General features: G+C 40.9%; 1 protein-coding gene across 1 annotated transcript; it reads left to right on the top strand.

Annotated features, from left to right (window-relative positions):
• The first annotated feature begins 6,259 nt into the window (after window positions 1-6,259).
• LOC114674743 (X antigen family member 2) lies at window positions 6,260-19,148 on the top strand. The gene is made up of 4 exons (XM_028841987.2): window positions 6,260-6,340; window positions 6,809-6,914; window positions 8,782-8,907; window positions 18,937-19,148. Exons 1-4 carry the CDS (start codon window positions 6,260-6,262, stop codon window positions 19,146-19,148), a joined length of 525 nt encoding a protein of 174 aa, XP_028697820.2.
• Window positions 19,149-20,038: the final 890 nt, after the last annotated feature.

Genomic DNA, 20,038 nt, shown 5'->3' on the forward strand with positions numbered 1-20,038 from the left:
AGATTCACAGCCGAATTCTACCAGAGGTACAAGGAGGAGTTGGTACCATTTCTTCTGAAACTATTCCAATCAATAGAAAAAGAGGGAATCCTCCCTAACTCATTTTATGAGGCCAACATCATCCTGATACCAAAGCCTGACAGAGATACAACAAAAAAAAGAGAATTTTAGACCAATATCCCTGATGAACATTGATGCAAAAATCCTCAATAAAACACTGGCAAAGCGAATCCAGCAGGACATCAAAAAGCTTATCCACCATGATCAAGTGAGCTTCATCCCTGGGATGCAAGGCTGGTTCAACATACACAAATCAATAAACATAATCCAGCATATAAACAGAACCAAAGACAAAAACCACATGATTACCTCAACAGATGCAGAAAAGTCCTTTGACAAAATTCAACAGCCCTTCATGTTAAAAACTCTCAATAAATTCGGCATTGATGGAATGTATCTCAAAGTTATGAAAGCTATTTATGACAAACCCACAGCCAGTATCATACTGAATGGGCAAATACTGGAAAAATTCCCTTTGAAAACTCGTACAAGACAGGGATGCTCTCTCTCACCACTCCTATTCAACATAGTGTTGGAAGTTCTGGCTAGGGCAATCAGGCAAGAGAAAGAAATCAAGGGTATTCAGTTAGGAAAAGAAGAAGTCAAATTGTCCCTGTTTGCAGATGACATGATTGTATATTTAGAAAACCCCATTGTCTCAGCCCAAAATCTCCTCAAGCTGATAAGCAACTTCAGCAAAGTCTCAGGATACAAAATTAATGTTCAAAAATCACAGGCATTCTTATACACCAGTAACAGACAAACAGAGAGCCAAATCATGAATGAACTTCCATTCACAATTGCTTCAAAGAGAATAAAATACCTAGGAATCCAACTGACAAGGGATGTAAAGGACCTCTTCAAGGAGAACTACAAACCACTGCTCAATGAAATAAAAGAGGACACAAACAAATGGAAGAACATACCATGCTCATGGATAGGAAGAATCAATATCGTGAAAATGGCCATACTGCCCAAGGAAATTTATAGATTCAATGCCATCTCCATTCAGCTACCAATCACTTTCTTCACAGAATTGGAATAAATTGTTTTAAAGTTCATATGGAACCATAAATGAGCCTGCATTGCCAAGACAATCCTAAGTCAAAAGAACAAAGCTGGAGGCATCATGCTACCTGACTTCAAACTATACTACAAGTCTACAGTAACCAAAACAGCATTGTACTTGTACCAAAACAGAGATACAGACCAATGGAACGGAACAGAGTTCTCAGAAATAATACCACACATCTACAGCCATCTGATCTTTGACAAACCTGACAAAAACAAGAAATAGGGAAAGAATTCCCTATTTAATAAATGGTACTGGGAAAATTGGCTAGCCGTAAGTAGAAAGCTGAAGCTGGATCCTTTCCTTACTCCTTAAATGAAAATTAATTCAAGATGGATTAGAGACTTAAATGTTAGATCTAAAACCATAAGAGCCCTAGAAGAAAACCTAGGTAATACCATTCAGGACATAGGCTTGGGCAAGGACTTCATGTCTAAAACACCAAAGCAACGGCAACAGAAGCCAAAATTGACAAATGGGATCTAATTAAGCTAAAGAGCTTCTGCACAGCAAAAGAAACTACCATCAGAGTGAACAGACAACCTACAGAATGGGAGAAAATTTCTGCAATGTACTCATCTGACAAAGGGCTAATATCCAGAACCTATAAGGAACTCAATCAAGTTTACAAGAAAAAAGCAAACAACCCCATCAAAAAGTGGGCAAAGGATATGAACAGACACTTTTCAAAAGAAGACATTCATACAGCCAACAGACACATGAAAAAATGCTCATTATCACTGGCCATCAGAAAAATGCAAATCAAACCACAATGAGATACCATCTCACATCAGTTAGAATGGCAATCATTAAAAAATCAGGAAACAACAGGTGCTGGAGAGGATGTGGAGAAATAGGAACACTTTTACACTGTTGGTGGGACTGTAAACTAGTTCAACCATTATGGAAAACAGTATGGCGATTCCTCAAGGATCTAGAACTAGAAATACCATTTGACCCAGCCATCCCATTACTGGGGATATACCCAAAGGATTATAAGTCATGCTGCTATAAAGACACACGCACACATATATTCACTGGGGCACTATTCACAATAGCAAAGACTTGGAATCAACCCAAATGTCCATCAGTGACAGACTGGATTAAGAAAATGTGGCACATATACACCAAGGAATACTATGCAGCCATAAAAAAGGATGAGTTTGTGTCCTTTGTAGGGACATGGATGCAGCTGGAAACCATCATTCTCAGCAAACTATCACAAGAACAGAAAACCAAATACTGCATGTTCTCACTCATAGGTGGGAATTGAACAATGAGATCACTTGGACACAGGAAGGGGATCATCACACACCGGGTCCTATTGTGGGGAGGGGGAGGGGGGAGGGATAGCATTAGGAGATATACCTAATGTAAATGACGAGTTAATGGATGCAGCACACCAACAAGGCACATGTATACATATGCAACAAACCTGCACGTTATGCACATGTACCCTAGAACTTAAAGTATAGTAATTAAAAAAAGGAGTGCAGCTGTGGCCAGGCATGTTGCTCACACCTGTAATCCCAGCACTTTGGGAGGTCGAGATGGGTGGATCACTTGAGGTCAGGATTTCGAGACCAGTCTTGCCCACATGGTGAAACCCCGTCTCTACTAAAAATACAAAAATTAGCCAGGCATTGTGGCACATGCCTCTAATCCCAGCTACTTGTGAAGCTGAAGCAGGAAAATCAGTTGAACCTGAGAGGCAAATATTGCAGTGAGCCAAAGATTGCGCCACTGCACTCCAGTCGGGGTAACAGAGCGAGACTCCGTCTCAAAAGAAAAAAAAAAAAAAAAAAAAAAAAAGAAGCTCAACTAGATAGAATATATAGATATTAGTTCAACAATATATCCTAATTTGTTTATAAAAGGCTGCATTCTGATCAGGGCCACCTTCCTGTCCTTCCCTTCCATATACTATTTCCCACATCAAACTGCTAGGTAATATAAAATTAATAAGAACAGGAGTCATGGACATAGTTTACTGCCTATATTAACAAGAGTTTATATTCCACTGGCTTCATTATCATAATTTTGCTAATACAGGAATCTCTTACCTAGGAAAATAAAAGTTTCAAAAAAAAGTTATTGTTCTTTTCAGCAATTGCCTGAAAGACCTATCAGCTCCTCAGTAAAAAGTGTCAAATGACATTTTTCAATCCCAAAACTCTTTGAACCCCTTGCCTAAAAAGTCTTGTCTTGTTGCGTCCACCAATCCTAAATCATTATCATTCCTACCCAATTCTAACCAAACCATCGCCCACTTTAAAACACCCACTTTATACCAGACATGAAAAGCAGAACAAATATACCTAAAGCCCTTTCACATCTGACATACTAGTGCCTCTGTGGAGGTAGTGCTCTACCTTATAGCTTTATGCAAATAATGTCAGCGCTGTCTTATGAACAGGTTATTTGGCTGATATTTGGGGAGTAGAGTATATGATGAGCATAGTCACCACTGCTGTACATCATGTCACAATAGGACTAAGTCTAAATCCTAGGACCAATGTTGTATTAGTCCGTTCTCACGCGGCTATATGGACATACATGAGAGTGTGTAATTTATAAAGGAAAGACGTTTAATTGACTCATAGTTCTGCAGGGCTGGGGAGACCTCTGGAAACTTAACAATCATGGAAGAAGTGGAAGCAAACACATCCTTCTTCACATGGCAGCAGGAGAGAGAAGAATGAGCAAAAGGGGAAAAGCCTCTTATAAAACCATTAGATCTTGTGAGAACTTACTCACTATCCGGGCAACAGCATGAAGGTAACCACCCTCATGATTACATTACCTCTCACAGGGTCCTTTCCATGACACGTGGGGATTATGGGAACTACAATTCAAGGAGAGATTTGGGTGGGGACAGAGTCAAACCATATCATATGTATGCATATTTCTAAACCATACACTGTCTGAATGACCTACAGGTGTATTCAGGGAAATCAGTTACCAGTCCAGAGATTAAAATGTGCAATAGTACAACCTAAAAAAGGAAGAGGTGTGAATTTATTTAGTCCACAGAAGTGGTTCAATTCATTGGTAGCATGCAGAAAACCTCAGACTAGAGAAGGAAGTGATTAATCAAAACATGAATAAAAATTGGCCAAAGTGGGAGGATCACTTGAGCCCAGAAATTGAGACCAGCCTGGACAACATAGTCAGATTCTGTCTCTAAGTAAATAAATAAATAAAATAGCTGGGCATGGTGGCACACACCTGTAGTCCCAACTACTTGGGAGGCTGCGTCTTGAGTATTGCTTATGCCCAGGAGATCCAGGCTGCAGTGAGGTAAAGTCATGCCATTGCCCACCAGCCAGGGTGACAAAGTAACACCCTGTCTGAAAAAAAAAGCATGTATAAATATAGGCATTAAAATACTTTATTTCAGTCAGAAAAGGTCTTTCTGAGACACATCAACTACTAAGGGTGACATGGGACTCTCTGTTCCCAAAGTTTCTGGATGCATGAGAATGGTAGGGCAAGAGAGAGAGAAAAAATATCTCTTAAGTCCCTTTCTTTCTACTACAAACATACTGGGGATTCTGATCTGGGGACAGTGGGAAAACCCTGGCTGGCCTTGCATGTGCCTGACTCAGTGTGAACGCCCCTTGCTGCCCAAGTCCCTTGTTGCCCATGCGCCTTACTGTCTGCCTTCTGTCCCTGCAGAGCTGTGCAAGGAGACATCGTGACTTCCTTCTGTCTTGCCGACTGGGAGTCAGCCAGTAGGTCTGCAGGTCAGTAGTCCTAGAAGTTTGAGTGTGAGTGTGAGTGTGAGTGTGAGGAGGAGCCTGCGGGCACGGTCCATGGCCTCCTAGGTGGAAAGGCTTTGAGGTCCCCGTTCTTCTAACACGCAGCGATGCAGCCATGGCCTTGCCGTGGTGGGGATGCTGAATAAGAGAGGAAGAAGGACCATAGAGGGGAGGAGGGTCAGGTAAACAAGCAGTGAGTTTTGAAGGGGGAAACTATCTGTGGTATTTGAGTCCCCGAGGCATATGAAACTGCTTACAGACTATGCATTCCAAAGTCCTCAGTGGGAACCAGGGAGGGGAGGGAGGACTGCGTGACGCGGGATGGGGTGGGGCAAGGCGGGGCACTGCAACCCACAAGGCAGGCACCGACTTCAGTGTGCATGCTCCTTGGACACCTGCCTCAGTGCGCATGTTCACTTGGCATCTTTCCTTCGACCCCTTTGCCCACGTGGTGACCGCTGGGGAACTGTGAGAGTGTGAGGGTCGCGTTCCAGCTGTCTGGACTCTTTCTCTCCTACTGAGACGCAGCCTGTAGGTCCGCAGGCCAGTCCTCCCAGGAATTGAAATGTGAGTGAATGTGAGGAGGAGTGAGCGGGCTTCCAGAGGGTCAGGCGGCGTGGTCTGTGGTCTCAGAGGTGAAGAGCCTCTACGTCATAAGAAAAGTGGGCCGCCGAGTGAAGGGGAGCCAGATGAAGATGGGGTGAATACTGGGGGTGCTGTTGGAGGTATCTGAGTTCCGAAAGTGCCTGGAACTTCCAACGGAACAGATTCCAGACTTCTTGGTGGGGACCCAGGAATGGGCTGTGTGGGCGGTAAGAAAGGGGCCTGGGAAGTGGGAATGCTATGAGTTGATGACCGCGACCATGAGGTCTGTAGAGCTCCCAGTAGAAGTGTCCAGTGAGGAGCGTCCAGCGATGTGTTGCAACTTCTCAACTCCACCCTGGAGGTTCGAATGGGCGGGACTGTGCTTTCCAACAAAACTTTGATTTTAGGGAGGGAAATTGTCCAAACAAATGGGTGTGTGACGAAAGCCGTGGTCACTGCAGTTTTAATTCTCTAGCTGTATCAACTTAAATGTCTCCACTATGGAGAATCCAGCTGTGAAACCAAATCTCATCGGAAATATCCTGTATCTTTTGCCACGAGCATTAAAACATTGCTTTGCTAGATTGCCCAACTTAAGTGGCTTTACAAGCATTCGATTCAGAAGATGTACACACTTCTAGTTGCCCTGGGACTTACTTTCAAATTATTTCCGAACTTTTTTAAAAACTGAAATTTAACATTTGGCCATGAAAGTGGTCAAATATAGCTATTCTCTCAAACACACTTTCCCAATCACAGTATTCTGTTTGCAGAGTGAAATATGAGTTGGCGAGGAAGATCAACATATAGGCCTAGGCCAAGAAGAAGTTTACAGCCTCCTGAGCTGATTGTGGCTATGCTTGTGAGTTCCTTATTATTTTGATGTTTTTTATTAGCAGAAATTTATTTTGTGATAGTGTTGTTGAACTAGTATAGATACACTGATAAAGATCTTCCATGTTGATAAAAATGATCATGGCATCTCATGAAGGAAAGACTAATCCAAGAGTATTACAATCTGGTTTTGCCTGCATGGATAATCTTGTGTTCCCCACCATGACTTCCTCCTCATGCTTACTGATAACAGATTGCACACATCCATCCCAACATAGATTAAAATGGCTTCCAAAGCCTTTGAGGGTAACTGTCTTAGAGTAACCTCTCTTTGGGAAGAGTAACTTTGTGAAGAATAAGTATATGGAATAGTATTGGAGAAGTGTCTTTAGACTTATGATTAGAAATACCTGTGTATTCTGTATATTTGTTTTATGGACATGTATTAATAACAAAACTTTTTATCTGCACACACACCGCCTCCCCTTTGTCCCAGGAACCCAGTGATGAAGAGCCTAAAGAAGAGAAGCCACCCACTGAAAGTTGGGATCCTACAGCTGATCAGAAGAGAGAAGATGATCAGGTTGCAGCTGAGATTCACGGTGCTGGGAAAGGAAAGAAATAATGTCTATGGGGGGAAGGAAGACTATGTGTGCATCATGCCTTATGCCATGACCAGTAATAAGAAAGAAAACGTTAGGGAAGGATCTCAAACATTTGCTCAAAGTATGCTGGAAAAGTGAAGAGTATAGTTTACAACTTCATGCAGTCCCTGGATATAATACATTTTCTATTTTTTTCAAGATTTATTGTGTATGCTTGAAAATACATCCCTTGCTAAATCAGATGAAACCGTTTAATTTGATGTATAAAAATATACATTATTTCACTTAATTAATTTGATCTTCTTAGAATGTTGCTGCATGATTGGCTCAGCCATGGTGTCCACAATGCTGTAAGCACCCTTTTATAGCATATAGAGTGCCAAGTCACCCTACCTTATAACACCCTGAATAAAGCCCATTTGCATAGGGATATTAACCCCATTTTATAAAAAGGAAATGGTCGCTCAGAGATTGAGGCTTACCAGGAAGCTTGAGTCATGGAGACAGAATTCATATTACATTCCAAGGTCTGTGTTCTTCCTACCATCTACGTTGTTACAAAACGTGAATTATTTTGCTTAAAATGCCTAATACTCGAATGTGTCTGTACTGTAAGGTACTTCGGTATTGGCTCAGGAGAAAACACAATTCAGTGAAGCAGGATAGCAACTCCGGAAAAGGGCTCAATAAATGACAGCCACTGTTCCCTTTGATCAATAATTTTGAAAGTATGTTTGGCAAAAGGATATGTTGGATAATTCAGGACACTGGCATACACGTAGGTATATTAGTATGTTTTTTAAGGAACTTTTAAAAGTTGCCTAAATACTTTTATAATTAGAAAACTCAAAGTATGATAAAATTATCGTGAAACAGAAATTGTGTCCTCAGCAGATAGCATTTTCAAGCTAAAGTTGACAGAATTTGGGCCATGGATTATTTTAGCAATTCATGGTTAAGAGGTTTCCAGAATATGACTGTCAACAATACTCATTACTTTCTGTCACTCAATTTCCTGAACTTTCATTGGAAGACTGTGATTTTCCTCTTGTTTTTGGTACTATATTCTCAATGGGATTTATTTATGAAAAGCTACATGTAGGGCCTTTGGGCCTAAGCATAATTTTAATTAATTTTAGCCAAATAATTTTCAAATTTCCTCAACAAGATATGGTTATCACAATTGTAAGTTTTTGTCATAAGCTCAGGAATACATTGACCTAGTCTTTCAGAAAATTACCTTTGAGTTATTATTAAAATGATATTCATGCAGCAAACTTCAGGTATCTTACACAGTTGATACTCGCTATTTATAATGCACACTTGCAAAGTATAGGAAATGAAGGTATAGTGTGATTTATCCTTAGATTGTCATTTTAAATTAAATTTCAGGCCAGGTACATTGGCTTACACCTGCAATCCCAGCACTTTGGAAGGCCAAGGCTGGTGGGTCCCTTGACCCTGAGAGTTAGGAACTAGCCTGGGCAACATGGGAAACACCAAAAAATTTTCTCTGCCAAAAAAATACAAAAATTAGCCTTGGTGGTGGCATGTGCCTGTAGTCTCAGCAACTCACAAGGCTGAGACAGGGGGATCGCTTGAGCTCAGGAGGTCAGGGCTGCAGTCGCCTGAGACTGCGCCCCTGTACTGTAGCCTGGATGACAGAGTGAAATCCTGTATTAAAAAACAAATAAAATAGGAATTCATAATACAGGAAAACAAAGGTGTGACATCTTTGCATCACATTTATTATCACACTAACCTACAGGCTTTTATGTCATAACTCTGTGGAATAGAATATTATTATTTCCTTATTTATACTTCATGTTTTTCTACTCAAGTTCATAACCTTTGTATTTTTTAGTGCCTGACCTGGAAGCTGATCTCCAGGAGCTGTGTCAGTCAAAGACTGGGGATGAATGTGAAGATGGTACTGATGTCAAGGGGAAGATTCTACCAAAAGCAGAGCACTTTAAAATGCCAGAAGCAAGTGCGTTATTCATTAAGACACAAAGTTATGTGATTTCTATTTTTTACATGTTATACTTTTGATCAGACAGAGATAACATTACTTCCACTTTAATAACAGTGTTCAAATACACACTTTCTTTGAAAGGTATTTCAGATCCCAAATGCCTGACTGCAAGATTTAAACGCTTTCAGATACAGACACAAATTGGGTCAAAGTCATATTGAATCATCAAATATGACAGCATTTTCTTACTTCTGAGTATAACCAACAGCTAACAATTTTCAGATTCTTTTCTAATTTCTGCTTTTAACAAATACATAATGCATTTGTAATACCACACTTTGTGAAATATGCTGAGCCCTGAAGGAGATTCTAGTGGCAGCTCTATGACAATTTGTGAGAATCTGGACAAATGCCATAAATTCTACACTCATCTTTGCTGTTATTGAAAATGGCGAATGCAGATCAAATGTATTAAAATCCGTTTCAATGCTGATTTCTGCATGCTCTGGTTCTGCTGGAGAGAATAGAAAGATATTCCAATTTACATGATTTGTTTTTCCTAACAATCGGCTTCAGTCCAATTACAATATCTGAGCTGAGATTTCATTGCTCCTAAGAAAATGAGCAGGCACCCTACTTGATGTTTGTTTTTCAGTATGGAGACCTGAATGAGTGTTCTTGAATTTTGTCAAATTCTGAATTATCTGGCTCTTAAATAATAATTGCATTTTAAAGCCTTCCCACCGTGAAGCCTTGAATGACTGAATAATAAAATGGAAAGAGACAGTCTACTTTCTGTGGCCGATGAAGTAGGGAGAATGCATGTAGGTCAGTGATGTTCAAGGTGGGTGTAAGATGCCTGTGCTAAGCATGCTTTTTGCTCTCCTGTCAGTCTTCATGAGCTACTGTGTGTAATAAAGACACATATGATTTAATCCCCTTTAACCATATCGTAGGTTACATATTACAGGTTTCTGCCTTGAGACATCAGATGATAGGACTTAAAGTTCAAAGACTATAATGTACTAATTCCTGAGTAGTCAACATAAGTATCTTTTACACATACTTTTTATAAATTGTTGACTGTTAATTAGAAGAGCTTCTGAATTTAAAGGAAGAACTCCATGTTTAGGGAAGAAATTACCTAAATGTTTTACTCTGCCCTGCTGAACAATTCCATTAAACTATTTACATTAAAAGACAGTTTTCAGGAACCTATTGAACAAGCCTCAGTTGTATTCTTAGGAAGATCATAGCCTTAACTGCACATCTTATTCGAATAGATAGCAAATTACATGATAAAATAATAAGCAATATAATAATAAAAGAGCAACAGAATAAATCTAATGGAAAAGGAAAGAGGTACTTAATAACAGACAAGTACGAACCTGGAGTTTGGATTAGGAAAACTAATCCAAAAGTAATACATTTAACACATTGTTTATTTTAAAAATAGCTATGAATAGACTACCTATTTGTTTCCCATTCAGTCTTGAAGAAAATGGGAAAAGCACAATACAGAATACGAAGAAGACACAGATATTGAATATATAGTATAACTGAAAGTAAATACATTCTTTTGTTTTGTTTTGCTTTTGAGATAGAGTCTCGCTCTCTCACCCAGGCCGGAGTGCGGCGGCGTGATCTTGGCTGACTGCAACCTCCGCTTCCTGGGTTCAAGTGATTCTCTTGCCTCAGCCTCCTGAGTAGCTGGGAGTACAGGCACGCACCACCATGCCTGACTATTTTTTGTATTTTTAGTAGAGACGGGGTTTCGCCATGTTGGACAAGCTGTTCTTTAACTCCTGACCTCAGGTGATCCACTTGCCTTGGCCTCCCAAAGCTCTGGGATTACAGATGTGAGCCACCACACCCAGCTGAAAGTGAATACATCCTTAAACTCTAATATTTTCAGAATGTAGGTGAAATGGTTGACAAGCTAGGAATGCATACATTATTAAATATATCCCAGTAGTACCTGAATATCTATTCATCACAAAGACTGCATGAACTTGTGAAATTTGCCAGTTGTCCCTGGATACCATTTACTTTTAAACACAAATATTTAGTTATTCTAGATGTCTTCCTCTATGTCTCCATTTCCCTCTTCATTTCTTTTTTTCGTGCCATACTGTTCATGATATATACCTCTTTCATATTTTGATATCAATAATGATAATGATAGATTAAAACTAATGTGATCATATAATTAATTATACAAAGGGGAATTTTTCAAGTGTAAAAAGAGATATTTGTATTAACATCACAACTATAGGTGAAAACTGGGGACAGATGTTTGCCACACCTTAATATCTACAGAAGGGTAAACTAACCCAAAGTAACATTTTTTCACTTTTGCACAATATCGAAAAAAACAAATGAGATACTGTCCTTTCTATTCACCACTCATATGCAGCTCTTAATGTGACATTAACTCTTTTCTTAAAAGATAGTTTTCATACTATTTCCAGGAGCCTATTAGACATCCAGACCATAGTTTCAAGCCAAAATATTAAATTATACATTTTTTATAAATTCCTTTGTTTCTTAGATTTTTTGCGTGTGTTGGTTATATTTTTAGTAAAATTATGCACAGTTTTTGCTTTCTACATTAAATCCCTTTTTAAGAGGTCCACTTGATTTAATGTGTTCTGACCTTGGACTGTCTTTTGGTTTTCTTGTAGCACTAGAAAGCAGAGTGTGTGTCAAACAAATGGAAGAACATACCATGCTCATGGATAGGAACAATCAATATTGTGAAAATGGCCATACTGCCCAAGGAAATTTATAGATTCAATGCCATCCCCATTAAGCTACCAATGACTTTCTTCACAGAATTGGAAAAAACTGCTTTAAAGTTCATATGGAATCAAAAAAGAGCCCACATTGCCAAGACAATCCTAAGCCAAAAGAACAAAGCTGGAGGCATCCTGCTACCTGACTTAAAACTATACTACAAGTCTACAGTAACCAAAACAGCATGGTACTGGTACCAAAACGGAGATATAGACCAATGGAACAGAACAGAGCCCTCAGAAATAATACCACACATCTACAACCATCTCATCTTTGACAAACCTGAGAAAAACAAGAAATGGGGAAAGGATTCCCTATTTAATAAATGGTACTGGGAAAATTGGCTAGCCATAAGTAGAAAGCTGAAACTGGATCCTTTCCTTACTCCTTATATGAAAATTAATTCAAGATGGATTAGAGACTTAAATGTTAGACCTAAAACCATAAAAACCCTGGAAGAAAACCTGGGTAATACCATTCAGGACATAGGCATGGGCAAGGACTTCATGTCTAAAACACCAAAAGCAACGGCAGCAAAAGCCAAAATTGACAAATGGGATCTAATTAAACTAAAGAGCTTCTGCACAGCAAAAGAACTACCATCAGAGTGAACAGGCAACCTACACAATGGGAGAAAATTTTTGCAATCTACTCATCTGACAAAGGGCTAATATCCAGAACCTATAAAGAACTCAATCAAGTTTACAAGAAAAAAGCAAACAATCCCATGAAAAAGTGGGCAAAGGATATGAACAGACACTTCTCAAAAGAAGACATTCATACAGCCAACAGATACATGAAAAAATGCTGATCATCACTCACCATCAGAGAAATGCAAATCAAAACCACAATGAGATACCATCTCACACCAGTTAGAATGGCGAGCATTAAAAAGTCAGGAAACAACAAGTGCTGGAGAGGATGTGGAGAAATAGGAACACATTTACACTGTTGGTGGGACTGTAAACTAGTTCAACCATTGTGGAAGACAGTGGGGTGATTCCTCAAGGATCTAGAACTAGAAATACCATTTGACCCAGCCATCCCATTACTGGGGATATACCCAAAGGATTATAAGTCATGCTGCTATAAAGACACATGCACACATATGTTCACTGGGGCACTATTCACAATAGCAAAGACTTGGAATCAACCCAAATGTCCATCAGTGACAATAATGGATTAAGAAAATGTGGCACATATACACCATGGAATACTGTGCAGCCATAAAAAAGGATGAGTTTGTGTCCTTTGTAGGGACATGGATGCAGCTGGAAACCATCATTCTCAGCAAACTATCACAAGAACAGTAAACCAAACACCGCATGTTCTCACTCATAGGTGGGAATTGAACAATGAGCTCACTTGGACACGGGAAGGGGAACATCACACACCAGGTCCTATTGTGGGGAGGGGATGGGGGGAGGAATAGCATTAGGAGATATATCTAATGTAAATGACGAGTTAATGGGTACAGCACACAAACATGGCACATGTATACATATGTAACAAAACTGCACGTTGTGTACAGGTACCCTAGAACTTAAAGTACAATAATAAAAATAAAAATATAAACCAAAACATTTAATGAATAAAAAAAAAAAGCAGGGTGTGTTTAAAAAATATTAATGATGTATATGTTTAGAAGTTTATCTCCAAAGTCTCCACAGAGGTCTAACTGAATGTAAGCCAGAGGATGACTCTTGGGATAATGGTCTTAGTCCACTGTAAGAAACAAAAACTTTGGTGTCATTTGCATATCTTAGTGTGATCTAAATACAGTTCTGCTAGTAATGTTCCACCTGTTATGTTTCTATACATGTGAAGGGAAATCACAGATTTAAAGGAAGATGAGCTGAAACAACACAAACTGTTTTTATATTAGATATTTTACTTTAAAATATCTTATTAAAGTTTTAAGCTTTTCTCCAAAGAAGTCTTGCACATCTTCTGTTAATTTCTCTCTCTTTCTTTCTTTCTTTCTTTCTTTCTTTCTTTCTTTCTTTTTCTTTCTTTCTTTCTTTTTCTTTCTTAGATGGAATTTTGCTCTGTCACCACACTGGAGTGCAGTGGCATGATCTTGGCTCACTGCAACCTCCGCCTCCTGGGTTCAAGTAATTCTCCTGCCTCAGCCTCCTGACTAGCTGGGACTACAGGCGCATGCCACCACACATGGCTAATTTTTGCATTTTTAGTAGAGACGGGGTTTCACCATGTTGGCCAGGATGGTCTCAATCTCCTGACCTCGTGATCTGCCTGTCTTGACCTCCCAAAGTGCTGGGATTACAGGCATGAGCCACCATGCCCAGCCTCTTCTGTTAATTTCATTCCTAGGTATTTTGATACTATTGAAAATTGTGGCCAGGTGCAATGACTAACACCTGTAATCCCAGTACATTGGGATGCTGAGGTAGGAGGATTGCTAGAGCTCAGGAAAGTGACATCAGTCCGGGGAACATAGGAATCCCTTTCTACTACAATGAATGAATGAATGAATGAATGAATGAATGAATGAATGAATGAATGAATGAAACTATAGTTCCAGTTACTCTGGAGGCATAGGTGGGAGGATCCTTTGAGCCCAGGTGGTCGAGGATGCTGGTAGTCATGTTCATGCCACTGCAACTCCAACCTCCATGACAGAGCAAGACTCTGTTTCAAAAAAAAGTATCATTTTTGATATTTTGTATTCTGAGTTAGCTGATACACAAGCGAGGTATGGTGAAATATATATTTGGTCCTCGACTGTGCTTACTGGCATACAACTCCTACAAAGTGATGTCTTTTTGTATGCTAGTGAGTTGGCTGATGACTGGCAGCCTCTAGGAGCTCTAGGATGGGGAATTAGAGGGTTGGGACTTTCAGCCCTATGCCCAAACTTCAGGGAAGGTTGGGGCTGAAGGTTAAGTTGTTCACCAATGGCAAGCCAACAGTTTAATCAGTCATGCCTACATAATGAAAACCTCCATGAAACCCAAGAGGACACGGTTCAGAGAGCTTCTGGCTAGCTGAACACATGGAGAGTAGCATGCCCATAGAGGCCATGGAAACTCCCTGCCCCTTCCTACATACCTCACCCTATGTGTCCCCTCATCTGCATCTTTTCTAAGAGTGTTCCACTTGCCACAAAATATGTGAGAAGTCCCTAGGCTATAGAGCTGGATGAAAGAATTAGGGCCTCTGCAGAAGAAAGGGAAAAGCAACCAGGGCAACTTGATGAAGCAAAATGACTTGGGTCCTACCTACACTGTCTCCTTACAGGCTATGGCATGAAATACCCATGGGATTCCATCCTGCTTCTTACACACTGGCCATGAGAGGGTGGGCAAGATATTATAATCTGTGGGGCAGTGTCCCCATTTCTAAAGTAGAAATTAGAATACTTACACTAAATACTTGTTATGAAGAATAAATGAAATAACATATGGATTAGGCCATATGTATTTATTATTGTAGATAAATTTGGTTTGTTATATTTCTTTTCTTATTTTAAAATTTCATTTTTTTTCATTCCCTTTGCCTTTACAATCACATGTTTAGTAATAACTGTTCTTAAATTTCAAGTAGAGGTATCAAGTTACCTTTTTAAATGAATTTGACTTCTGAGACTTACTTAATTTAAATAAATATGTTAATTAAAAACCGGGGCAGCTGGTGTCAGACATGGCATCAATTCTAAAGTTGGTTTGTAAATAAACGCAGTCTGACAAGGCCAACCCTAAGTCAATAGAATGTGCCGAACACTGTGCTTTGCTGTGTGTGATGCCATGAAGAATAAGTCCTTCTGGTCAGCCAATACCACACAACACAATAGTGTGTCAAGTGTTCAAGCAGTCCCTAAGCAGCCCTGGGGTAGCTAACAGGGTCGCAAGGATCACCACTGCAGTTGTTAGTTTGGCTTGTCACACATCCGTAGATTTGGCCAATAAGAAAATGAGCCTAAATGTGTCCAAATGGTTGATTGATTGCAGACAAAGTAAAAGCAAGGTCAGCATTGTGTCAGCACTGTGTCCCTAGTCCCACAGTATGACACTGAATCGGAGGTATACAATGACAGCACAGGTGGGTCTCTCTGCCTGTGAGGAGCCCACAGCTGTACCCCAAGGCAGTGAGCAATTTTATACTCCACAGTTGTACCCTAAGATGAGGAAAGGCCCGTATTTAACGGAAACTAGGGAAATGGATAAAGAATGGTCTTGTATCAACCTCCAACCAGATAGGGAGCTGGTGAGAAAATACCTGTGGCAGCTCCTACCACACTTCCTGTCTCTCCTTGCAACAAAAGGAATCCAGATATTCTTCCAACACTCAGGTTAGCCTGCAGTCTGGCTTTGCCTACATGTCCTATGTGGTGACCTGCAAGATCTCCAAGACACCATGGCAGAGCCTTTGCCCTATAGTGTCTGACACAAAACCATATGTAAGGTGCCTAGAAACATACCATATCCAATAATGACTCCTAAATAGAGGGGGTGCTTTTCTGTTAGGGTCATTACAAAAGACTGATAATTTAATTCAATAGATATGCATTGATGACTGCCATGTTATAGGAAATGTCTTGGATGCTGGAAATGAGAAGACCAACCAACAACACATGGTACTTGCTGTAGAGGCTGTCACACTGTTGGTGGCGGCGGGAAGTGGGGCATCTTTACAGAAGACCCTTCAACAGAAGAGCAGCTGAAATGCAAAGGAGAAACACAGGGAAGGGACCCAGGGGGATAAAAACAATGAATGTGGTGGCCAAGCAGTAGGAGTAAAACAAGACAATTTCTCGAAAAGATAATTTCTCCGTTGCCTTTGTGCCTTTTCTGAAAATCAGTTTATCATGTCTGTGAGTCCATTGCTCGACTCCCTGCTGATCTGTTGATTTTTTTTCCCCCGTACCACATTCTCTGGATTACTATAGAATTAACGTGACTCTTGATATTAGGTAGTGTGAGTTCCCCAAAGTTATACTTCAGAATGGTTTTGGCTGTTCTGGTTCATTTTCCTTTCTAGATAATTTTGAAAATTGACTCCAATGAAGTCAGTTGTATAAGTTGTGGCAGTTTTCCTTTGAAGGGCAGCAGATAAACATGTTAGTACCTACAGAAGGACATGGGAGAAGAAAGTGAGCTTCCCCCTTAGCTTTGGGAATGATCCAATATCGAGGGAGCCATTGATGGTTCAGGAGAGGGGAGTGATCACTGCAGGAGCAAAGCCCTTGGGAAGGTGGGGGGTATGGATCCTGAGCTGAGGTGAGGGGCTGGCTTCAGTTAAGAGCGTTGTATGTAGAAGGGCAACAGAGAATGCTAGGGCAGACACGGGTAGACTGGGTTTGGGAACCTCTGATAATTTCCAGCAGATTGCTTCTGTCCTTTAAATGAATCACTATGTCTCAAAAATAAACAGTATTAATATAAAACTAACAGTCATACTGTTATAGGCTGAGTTGTGTCTGCTCAAAATTCATATGGCAAAGTCTGAACTCCTAGTGCCACAGAATGTAACTGTATTTGAGATAGGTGGGGTCTTTAAAGAGGTAATTAAGTGAAATGGGGTCATTAGAGTTGACCCTAAGGCAATTTGCCTGGTGTCCTTATAAAAAGAGGAAATGATGACACACACGTACAGAGGGAGGACTAAGGCGGACACCAGGAGAAAACGGCTGCCTACAAGGCAAGGAGGGAGGCCTTAGAAGAAACCAATTCTGCTGACACCTTGATCTCAGATGTGTAGCCTCCAGAATTGTGAGAAAATATATGTCTGTTGTTTAAGCCACCCACTTGGTGGTAGTTTTTGATGGCAGCCTTAACAATGAATAGAAATACTTTTAGCGCCCTTGTGGAGGTGTTATCGTATCTATTTTATAAGCTAGCACTCCTGCTTCTTCTACTAGTGTAATAACCATGTAATTATGTCTATATCTGAGCAACTGAGTGGTGATGAGAAAACTTCAAAACCTGAATTATTTTGCCTTAAGTTCATGACCAAGAGAGAATTACTTCTCACTTTCACTCTCATCCTGTTTCCAATACTATAATACTCTCACAAAATGCCAAAACCCCTCCTCAATTTGAATGAGGCATTTTGTGAGAGTATTACAGTATTGGAAATTTCTTATCATGAAATCTTTTGTTATTCAATTATATATGTTCAGCATCAGTAAAAAAATAGTACAGAAGAATAATCAAGTCTCATAAAATACACAGATATTGTGGAAATCATACTAGATTTGGAGTACAGTGAAATATGCCTGTTCAGGCAACTGCAGGAAATGTCTGCCAAATGTATCAGCCCCTTGAAGTCCTGAGGCAGATGATTAGTAGGAGAATCTGGAAGCCACTGCAAACACTCACACATTCACCATTCACACCTGCCCAAATATTCTGGCATTCACCATTCACACCTTCCCAAACATTCCCACATTTACCTTTCACACCTGCTTAAGCATTCACATGTTCACCACTCACACCTGCCCAAACATTCCATTTACCATTCACGCCTCCCAAGCATTTGCAGATTCACCATTCACACCTGCCCAAACATTCCCATGTTGACCATTCACACCTTTGACCATTTTGGGGTAAAATAAGAAAATGACTTCTACTTCCCAAATCTTTTAAGAGGTGCATATTATTAGCATCACCTGGGAATCTGTGGCACACCACCCTCTGCAAGGGATCCTGGGACTGGTGTTTATCAAGATTCTAGCAGTAGCCATACAAGGGAGAGCAGAAGAGATGGGGGTGCCTGTTGTTCAAATGCTTGTGGAAATTATATCTGTCAGGGTTTTCCATGATCTATGTTGTGAAACAAGCTTCCTGGACCGTAAGGTTCATGTGGAGAGGTTTCCATGGGACCCCTGAGAATGGTTTGGCAAGAGATGAAAAAAAAAGATATCTTAAGTCATTTTCTTTCTACTGGAAACAGCCTGTGGATGTGGGTCTGGGGACAGCGGGAAAACCCTGGCTGGCCCTGCATGTGCCTGACTCTGTGTGTACCCCCTTGTTGCCCATGTGCCTTGCTGTCAGATCAGTTGTCCCAGAGGTTTAAGTGTGAGTGAGTGTGAGGAGGAGCCCTTGGGCGCAGTCTATAGCCTCCTAGGGGGAAGGGTCTTGAGGTTGTTGTCCTCCTAACAGGCAGTGGTGCACCCCTTGGGGGTGCTGGATAAGGGAAGAAAGAGGGCCATAGAGGGGAGGATGGCCTAGTGAACACGGAGTGAGTTATGAAGGGGGACACTATTTGAGGTATTTGAATCCTTAGAGCATATGGAACTAACTGCCCAAAAAGGATGGATTCCAGAGTCCTTAGTGGATACCTTGGAGGAAGTGGAGGATGCAGTGAGGCAGGGTACCACAGCCTACAAGGCAGGCACCCATCTCACTGTGCATGCTCCTTGTACCTCAGTGGGCATGTTCGCTGGGCATGGTCCAGTCAGCCCCTTCGACCACGTGGTGAATGCCACGGAGCTGTGAGGGTGAGAGAGTGGCAGTCCTGTGGTCTAGACTATCTCCTTTACTGAGACACAGTCAGTAGATGCGAAGGCCAGTCCCCCCAGGAGGTGTAGTGTGAGTGAGTGTGAGGAGGAGCCAGCAGACTTCCTGAGCTTCAGGCAGCCTAGTCCCTGGCCTCAGCCGGGGAAGGCCTTAGACGTCATGAGTAAGGTGGACCACAGAGTGGAGGTAGCTCAGGTGAACATGGGGCAAGTGCTGAAGGTAATGTTGGAGGTATCCGAGTCTCGGAAGCAGCTGGAAACCCCAATAGATGACAGATTCCAGACTCCTCGGTGGGGAATGAGGAAGGGGCAGGGAGGGCGGGAAGGAACGGGCCTGGGAAGTGGGAATGCTGTGGGCTGGTGACCCAAGCCCTGAGGTCTGTAGAGTGCCCACATAGGTGTCCAGTGAGGAGTGCCCAGTGCCGTGTGGCAACTTCAACTCCCCCATGGATGTTCGAATGGGCTGGGTTATGCATTTCAGCAAAACTTGATTTTAGAGGGAAAATGGGCCTAGCTAACGAATGTGTAATGAAAGCTGTGTTCACTCCAATTTTAATTCTGTAGCTGTATTTTCCTATATGTCTCCACTATGTAAAGTCCAGTTGTGAAACTAAACCTCATCAGAAATACCCTGTGTCTTTTGTCAGGAGCCTTAAGACACTGCTACCTTGACCACCTTAAGTGGCTTTGCAAGCATTTGATTCAGAAGGCACACACCCTTAAACTTGCCCTGGGACTTACTTTCAAAGTATTTCCAAATTTTAATAAAATTACAAGTTTACATATGGCGATGGAAGTGGTCAAATACAGCAATCCTCTCAAGTGCACTTTCCCAATCACAGTGTTCTGTTAGCAGAATGAAATATGAGT

Source organism: Macaca mulatta, chromosome X (assembly GCF_049350105.2).
Source record: "Macaca mulatta isolate MMU2019108-1 chromosome X, T2T-MMU8v2.0, whole genome shotgun sequence".
NCBI classification, from domain to species: Eukaryota; Metazoa; Chordata; class Mammalia; order Primates; family Cercopithecidae; genus Macaca; species Macaca mulatta.